Raw genomic sequence first — 8,981 nt, 5'->3', positions numbered from 1 at the left:
ATTGCAATTTTAAAAAAAATTGGATGAAAATGGTAAAAAAATGGACAAACACGGAGACCATTTTGGCAATTTTGTCTAATTTTAAAAAGGTCAACACTTTTTTTTTTTATTGTTTTTAACACCAATTATTATCCGAAAGTTATCAACAAATGCATTCAATGTTGAACGTAAACGCATAATCATTCAAACACAACCAAAGACATATTTAAAAAGAGCACAAGGTGGATGAGCCCAAACTTTATTCACAGATACTATTACTCGTAAGATACCAAAATCAATCGGAAAACTAGTTAACCCGAATAAACAAGCCATCGTAATAAAAAAGTATAGTGAATCATTAGTAGTATGAGCCAAAATGGCTAACCACCGACTCCTCCCCTCAAAAAGTGCTAATGAGGTTGGATTCATGGAACACGGGAGGCCCCGGTAAGGATCGAGGTCGGATAGTAGGTTGAATGGTTGTTAGATTTCATAATTTTTATATGGCAATCCAGGAAACAAAAGTTAAACGTGATATGTTTGTGGAAATCATTAGATGTCAGGTGATGGGCTACTTGTGTCTTGTAACGCAAATTGAACATACTCAAGATGAGTTAAAAAAATGGTGTTCTTTGGAGGTTAATAGAAAAAGGATCTCACTGTTTGTGAAAATAATATCAAATAGTTAAAATACTTGCTTGACGTTCGAGTTTTATCTGTCGAAGAATACTCCATTTTAATCCAATTAAAGTTACAACGTTTGGAAGGTGTACGTCTTCTCGTTAGTGATAGTGATGCTTCAAGATCGGAATGGACGAATTTAATTTGAGGGGTTATCCCGTACTCGATTGCCTCATCTACGCACAATTGTGGATCGAGAATGGGGATCAAAGCCGCGAAATTTTGGCGGTTGATCGATTCCACTACAATTTGGAGTATTTGGCTCGCTAGAAACAATGTTTTATTTAACGATGAATTCGTATGTTGGATGACAATAGTGAAGAAGGTCAAGTATAAATCGTCCTAATGGGCCGTAAATGCGAAGCTTTACATTCTCATCAATTCTACATTTGGGATTTCAAATCCTTAGATTCTTTAATAATCCGGTTGATGTTGCATTGCTTTGCTAGAATGTGTGTAAATGTTTTACTGTGCACCTTTGATTTTGTTTCATGTAACTTGTGGCCCATGTTCCAAAATATAATGAATCATAAGTACGGATGACAATGATCATCCGATTCAGTGGATATTCACCCGATCCACTCAATTTTGATGGATATGGACGAACCTAAATGAATATGGATACAAATATGGATGAACCTAAATGGATATGGATAAAAAGTTTCATCCACGGATATATCTATTAACACCAGAAATACATATATAGAAATATATGAATATAAATATTTACATACACATTTACTCTTACAAATATATTTATCGTTACACATACATTTTACTCGCAACTATATGAATTAAGTATGATATATTATAATAAAACACGTAAATTTAACAAAATACACATATAATTTGTCATAATATATGTTTGACAGTGTATTGAACAAAATGTGTTCTATTTTTCAACAAACATTACACGTGTTTGGGGATGCATCTCAATTATGTCATGTTATATTTATTTTTGTTATATTACGTTTTTATTTTCATAGGCATATTCAAATACATTATAACTTTTTTTTAATATTCAATGAATATCCATTAACTCGATTAATCCATTGGATACAGATATGGATGAACTGAAATTAAATGGATATGGTTATGGATTTAGATGAACAAAAATTAAATGAATACAGATATGAATATGGCGTCACCCGATTCATATCCGATTCATTGTCATCTATAATGGCCTATTTATTATTTTAATGAATATGATGATGATGATGATATTCACTGTTTTTTTGCCAAAAAAAAAAATATAAAATAAAATATAATAAAAAAATTCAAACACAAACAAATGAGGTAAACTAATTATTAATCTTATTTTTTAATCATCACTAATTAATTAATTTAATTTCATAAAATCCAAACAGAATAAAGTGGAAGGAAGTGGGTAATAACATCTACACAACTTCATTCTCTTACCTTATTCTTCGCCGGCCACCGACTCCCACTTTCTCCGGCGAGTTTTTCATATCTCGCCGCCACACCCTCGAGTTTCAAGATTCACTCTATGCACAATAACATAGGTCTTATTGATATATATTCTAACAAAACAATCCCCCTACATTTTGTTCCTATAGATTTAATCCACTGCTAAAAAAACAGTTCTATATATTCTGTTTCCATATCAGTCACTTAATGTGCAGTTTATTAATGAATATTAATAATTTCTCAATTAATTAGAGCTTAGTTAGTTAGTGGCTGTCTATCTTCAGTTGGTGATTGAAGTAGTATGGGCTTACAAGGATTAGTAGGTGAAATTAGGGTTGAGAAATTGAGGAAATCAATGGTGAAATCATCTTCAGTTAAAATGAAATTATGGATGATTAGGGCAACAACTGTGGTACTGTTATGGACTTGTTTGGTTCAGTTAACTGCATTAGGTGATACTTGGGGACCTATGGTGTTAAAAGGTTGGCCTTCTATTGATTCTGCTTCTGCAACTGCTTTAGATGTCAAAGTTTTGCCTATTGTTCCCAATAGAGTTCTTCCACCAAAGAGTGAGTTCTATGTTTTTTGTTATTGGCTTTTTTGATGTGAATTTGGTGTTGTTTAGGTGATGATTGTTAGATTTTATAGATATATGTTAGATATGTTAGATTTGTTGTAGTTGTATAGTGTATTTTGATTGTTAAAGTATGTAACTAAACTCCTGTTTGGCTCACGGAATCCAATGGAATGTGTCTAAATTCAATTCCAATTCTGCCGGAATCCCATTGGATTCCGTGAAGGAAAATTTTGACACATCCCATTGGCAGAATTGGAATTTAGACACATCCCATTGGATTCCGTGGGCCAAACGGGCCCTAAGTTTACAAGGGGCAGGATCAAATAGGAAAAGTTTTAAATTATAGAACTTGTCAAAAGAATTTAGCATTGAAGAGTGTCAGTTTATACATAAAGGAAAATTTTGATCATGAAAAGTGTCAATTTTTATCTAGACATTGAAAACATTTTGTGTATTATGTAGGGGTTTACAAGAACAACGGTTACCTAATCATATCTTGTAATGGAGGTTTAAATCAAATGCGATCTGCTGTGAGTTCTTTCAGTACAATTTGATTAATATTCATTGTCTTATTTGTTGAATTAGTAACAAATAAATGGATTATTGTAGCCGTTATAATGTGCAGATATGTGATATGGTTGCAATTGCAAGATACTTGAATGTAACACTTATAGTTCCTGAGCTGGATAAAACGTCTTTCTGGGCTGATCCAAGGTATACTAAATTAGTCTGTATTTTTGTGTATATTATGATATAATTATGATCATGATAGATTGATAGTATACTAATTGTTCTTTCTATTAAACGTTAGTGAGTTTGAGGATATTTTTGATGTTGACCACTTCATAACGTCCTTGAGAGATGAAGTTCGGATACTTAAACAGCTTCCTATCAGGCTTAAAAAGAAAATGCAATTAGGATATGTACATACAATGCCACCCGTTAGTTGGTCGGATATTTCATACTACCACAATCAGGTTCATAATTTTCCTCGTTTCACCATTCGTTATTATAGTATTTACCACTATTGTAAAACTCCCCGATTACTCTAATCCCTGATTACCCCTTTTTAAGAATAGGCTGATCCGATTTTTCAAAATCCGTTTGACCAATCGGTCAACGTTGGTTAATGGGTCAAAATTTGATTTGTTGGTCAAAATTGGTCAACATTTTAATATGAATTTAAGCTAGAATTTTGGAGATTTTAAACGAATGAACGATTATGTTTATATTTTCTGGACAATTATATTCAAGTTTATGTTAATGGTTTTCTTATGTATTTATGCATATAATTTTGAAATTTATTTTTTAAATGTGTAAAAAGTCCAGTCCGATTAATTCCCAGTCAATCCTTGGGACTTCAAAGTCCCGACCGAGTACTCCCCAAATAGCAAGTTTTGCAACCTTGGTATTTGCTAAGTTTGTATGTAGCTTAATTGTTTTGTCCTGTTCACATATAGATTCTTCCTTTGATTCAAAGATTCAAAATCTTGCATTTGAATAGAACCGATGCTCGGCTTTCCAATAGTGGTCAACCCCTTGACCTTCAGAAGCTCAGGTGCCGAGCAAATTTCAATGCTTTAAGATTCACTAATCAGATTGAAGAGTTGGGTAAACGGGTTGTTAATCTTTTGAGACAAAATGGACCTTTTCTAGTGCTTCACCTCCGATACGAAATGGACATGTTAGCATTTTCTGGTTGTACTCAAGGATGCAACGATGAAGAGGTCGAAGAATTGACCCGAATGAGGTTTGACCGTCTTACTATAAAACCTCATTATTGCCAAACTCCGAAACATTCTTATGTGCTTTGCTAACTATAGATCAAACTCGGTCAAACTCGGCCAAAAACCGGAGTTACTCGGAAAATCGGTCAAACTCTGCCAAATTTGGGGATTACTCGGAAAATCGGTCAAAATAAGTCAAAGTCAAACTTGGTCATCATTCGAGTAGTCCCCGAGTTCGCCCGAGTACACTCCCTGAGTAGAGATTTTTGCAGCCTTGGCTAACTTCTTTTTTTGGTAGGTATGCTTACCCATGGTGGAAAGAAAAGATCATAAACTCTGACTTGAAAAGGAAAGATGGTCTATGTCCTTTGACTCCCGAAGAAACTGCTCTTACATTAAGGGCACTCGACATTGATCGTGACATTCAGATTTATATCGCCGCTGGTGAAATATATGGTGGAGAAAGGAGAATGGCTAGTCTTGCTGCTACATATCCGAAGCTGGTTAGTATACAAATAAATAAATACATAGTATCCCTTTAAGATAACTAGATAAATAGATACACCATAATTATAAAATAACATTATAGAAAACCTAGTATTATATCTTTTAAACTACCACCACATCATCATCTTATTTATAGATCATTTATTTATTAAAATATCTTATATATATTTTTATATAAAACTCAAACGTTGGTCAACGTCCGTCTCGTCTCCGTGTCGCGTCTTTTTCAACCTTGTACATCTGGATAATATCTTTAGTATGACAGGTAAGAAAAGAGACGTTATTGGGAGGAGATGACCTTCAGTTTTTTCAGAACCACTCATCGCAAATGGCAGCATTAGACTATCTTGTATCGCTTGAAAGTGATATTTTTGTCCCAACTTTTGATGGAAACATGGCCAAAGTTGTAGAAGGCCACCGCAGGTATCAATTGTTTGATCCACTTTTGACTCTTTTTAGCTAATTTGAACATAAGTTATCTCATCTAAGTCTTGTAAGTTCAACCATAACAATCTAAATGTTTTTTTTTTCTTTTTACTTTTTCAGATATTTGGGTTTCAAGAAAACGATATTATTGGATAGAAGACGACTGGTTGAATTAATAGATAAATATACAACTAAATCATTGAGTTGGGATCAATTCTCGAGTGCTGTAAAGGAAGCACATTCACAACGTATGGGGAACCCAACGAAAAGATTGGTTATTCCAGATAGACCGAAAGAAGAAGACTACTTTTATGCAAATCCAGAAGAATGCTTACAGCCTTCAGAACACGAACAAGTGAATATTATGCAATGATTTGTTTTAAAGCCATGATTTTCGTCCATCACGTTCAACAATTTTCATGAATTTTGTACAAGTCCACGAGATCTTCCACGCGAGCGGAAACAGTGTGTGTTATTCATCTCTTATTATTATTTTTTTACTCAAAGTATCATCATTGTTAATAACTTTGATTTGTGTATAGAAAAATCCCCGACATTTCAGGGTTATAGCTTTACATTACATTTACCTTCATTCATAATTAAAAGGAAATATATAGTTGTTAATAGCCTTAATTAAGGTGACATTTTTCTATGCTTAATTAATTCATTAATTAATTCATTTTCTTTATATAAAGTTTGTGCATTCAAGTTTTATGTGCAATCAGCAGATATAGTATATTTTTGGTGGCATCTCACTGTCGGATAGATGTTATGGTCTTTTGTTTTGAGGGTAAACAAACATGCCCATTAGGATGTAATGTTGACATGTTTGAATAATGCAATAGAGAGCTTCTAAAATATCCTAATTATTTACAATTATTAATTGTTTCTTTGAACTCATATCTATCAAGTCTATTTGGAAAGAACAAGTCTATAGCCTGCTAAGACATCTCTTGATGGCAATTGGGTCATGAATCATGATATATGGATGCCAATTGGAAGTGTGTGTTTTTTTTAAGTGTTGATTTGATAGAAAGTTACACCCAAAGTTCTGGCCAGTAAAAAAGATTTCAGAAAAAAAAAAAAAAAAAAAAAAAAAAAAAAAAAAAAAAAAAAAAAAGACGAGCCACTAGTAAGTAGTAACCACCACCAACTAAAGATATTTACGACTGAAGTTGAAAAAAAGACTTAATACTCAAAAGTAGTACACACTTATAAGCATTGTTGTAAACGGCGCCTGTTGCGTCCATTGCGACGCCCGTTGCGGCGTTTTGGTGATTAAACCGTTTCGACCCCGTCCCGTTTTCTTATAAGCCGGTCAACGGTCAAAAGTCAAGTCAAATGCAGGAAAAATTGGGTCAACGCTGGTCAAAAGTTAGAAATTCTGTTAAAATCGGTCATAAGTCGGTCAAATCAATCAAAATTGACTTAGTTTAATATTCCATTATGTATTATATTAACGCTAATAGCAATTATAGGTACAAACTTGTCAACGAAGGTTTTTTAGCTCTAAAATATGTGTAAATATATATTTATATATATAAAAGTCAACATTAGTCAACATCCGTTTCGACCCCGTCTCGACCCCGTTTTTTTCCGTTGCGACGTTTTGAGATCGCTACCGTTTCGGTCCCGTCTCGCGTCTTTTTCAACCTTGCTTATAAGTAAAGAAATTTATAACTGAAGTTGAAATAAAAAAGACTTAAAATTCAATAGTAGACATTTATAATGGGATCAATGAAATAAACTACTTACTGATTTCATTTGATATATAAGTTAAAATTAAAAGATTATGTTAAGCATGGCTTTTGAGAATAACGAAGATGGAAAATCCACTAGCAGAGAGAGTATCGGTCGTGAATAAATGAGATAAGAAATCGTAGTTAACAAATATCTAATGAGAGCCAAAAGATGAAAATACCCCTAAAGTGTGATGTAAAAAGACAATGCTAGACAATGCTCTAATGATATATATTATAATTATTAATCATAGTATATTGATTTCATTGGATATATAAACTAGATTGACAAATATAGTAGTAACAAAAAAAGGTTTTGTTAAGCATAGCTTTTGAGAAAGATTAATCATGGTATAAGAGGCAGTTGGAAAATAGTGGTCACAGAACTAGCATATATATTACTCCGTATATTATTAAAAGTAAACTAATTAATCATTGGACAATCTTATATCGGTTGACAGTTTTGTCATAGTCGTTGATGGTTGATTTCTTAATCACACCAATTAGGGTCATATATGAATTTTTCTAATGTGTGCCAGATTTAACGAAGTTAAAATGTCATTAAAACAATTAATAATCTAGTGAAGTTGAAATTTACTTAAAACAACCTAATCTGATATTGATTACGTTTATAAATATTAATTATAAATAATATTTAATTACGAGTTTCCATAGACGTTAACATTTTACCGAAATCCATAAAAAGTTACGTCTAACGCTAGTTGTTTGCCTAGGTAGTATTTATTTGCAAAGTCAGAGATACATGAAGGTCCACTTGTTCAGTTGTTTGCTTGGTAAGTTTTTTTCTCAACCAATTTACTTACTCCGTAAATTTCATTCAACCTCCTTTTTTTTTTTTTTTTTTTCAAATAACGAATTCTATTAAAAAATGATATCTTCATCGAAAAATGAAGGACTCTAACTGAAACAGACAAAATAAACCGAAAAGACTCGAAACTAGTAAACGTCACAAAACAGCGTTAACTTCAACCGAACTTAACTACTACCGAAATCACATGAACAGAGCGAACAAAAGCAAGAGCCAGTGGCGAGTCTAAAGCTTGACCCGTGGGGTCACGGGACACCACCAGTTTAAAAATTTTGTTTAGAAAATACCGTTTCAAATGTATAGGACACCACTAAATTTAATTACGGGACCTCATATATTTTTCGAATTTATATTATTTCCTTTAAACTCTATAGGATACCACTAAATTTAACTAGTTGTATCTCATATATACTTTGAATTTGTCATTCTTTAAAGGTAAACAACTATTAAAATAATATTCAAATATAAGAGGTACTCGGGAAAAAAATCAGAACCTCATTGTATTTCGTTTCTGGAATCGCCACTGGCAGCAAGAGCTAAACTACAAACTAATGACAACATACGATTGCACACAATCTAAGATGAAACGAAGCAAATTAATAACAACAAGCAAACACCACTAAAAACGAACGACAATAACCAAATTAGGAAGGTCCTTTCTTATTCCTTTCATCCGGGCGATTTGTAATCTCGTCCACCTTGTCAACGTGCACACCTTTACCTTGTCGAGACTTGATATTGAATGAAGTTACGTTAGATGAACCACTTCCAACACGAGAGCCGGGCACGGACGGAGGTAACCAACCCTCATCCGCTAAGCTTTGAAAGAAACCTTTATTGACATTGTTCGAGGCACCAATCTCATCTTCATCCGTAAAACGAAACCCTTGCAAAGCGCCTTCTTAGAATTTTGCTTGTTCTAATTAGCCCGTCCCACCTTGATGGCTAATTGGGCTCAATGCCCACGCAGTTCTCAGCACAAACATGAGAAGAATTTGTGTCGTAGTGATCAACCACCAAATAAGAAGTAACAATATGCAACGAATCAACATACTGTACCCTTGGGACCCCTACATCTTGCACCAAAT

General features: G+C 33.4%; 1 protein-coding gene across 1 annotated transcript; it reads left to right on the top strand.

Moving 5' to 3' along the window:
• Positions 1–2,058: 2,058 nt before the first annotated feature.
• Positions 2,059–5,909, top strand: LOC139858798 (rhamnogalacturonan I rhamnosyltransferase 1-like). The gene is made up of 8 exons (XM_071847638.1): positions 2,059–2,657; positions 3,128–3,195; positions 3,291–3,379; positions 3,477–3,642; positions 4,126–4,415; positions 4,691–4,895; positions 5,165–5,322; positions 5,446–5,909. The coding sequence occupies exons 1-8, from the start codon at positions 2,390–2,392 to the stop codon at positions 5,696–5,698; spliced, it is 1,497 nt and encodes a 498-aa protein (XP_071703739.1). The 5' UTR covers positions 2,059–2,389; the 3' UTR covers positions 5,699–5,909.
• The last annotated feature ends 3,072 nt before the right edge of the window (positions 5,910–8,981 follow it).

This window comes from Rutidosis leptorrhynchoides, chromosome 7 (assembly GCF_046630445.1).
Source record: "Rutidosis leptorrhynchoides isolate AG116_Rl617_1_P2 chromosome 7, CSIRO_AGI_Rlap_v1, whole genome shotgun sequence".
Taxonomy (NCBI): domain Eukaryota; kingdom Viridiplantae; phylum Streptophyta; class Magnoliopsida; order Asterales; family Asteraceae; genus Rutidosis; species Rutidosis leptorrhynchoides.
This window is presented reverse-complemented; position numbering and strand designations above follow the sequence as displayed.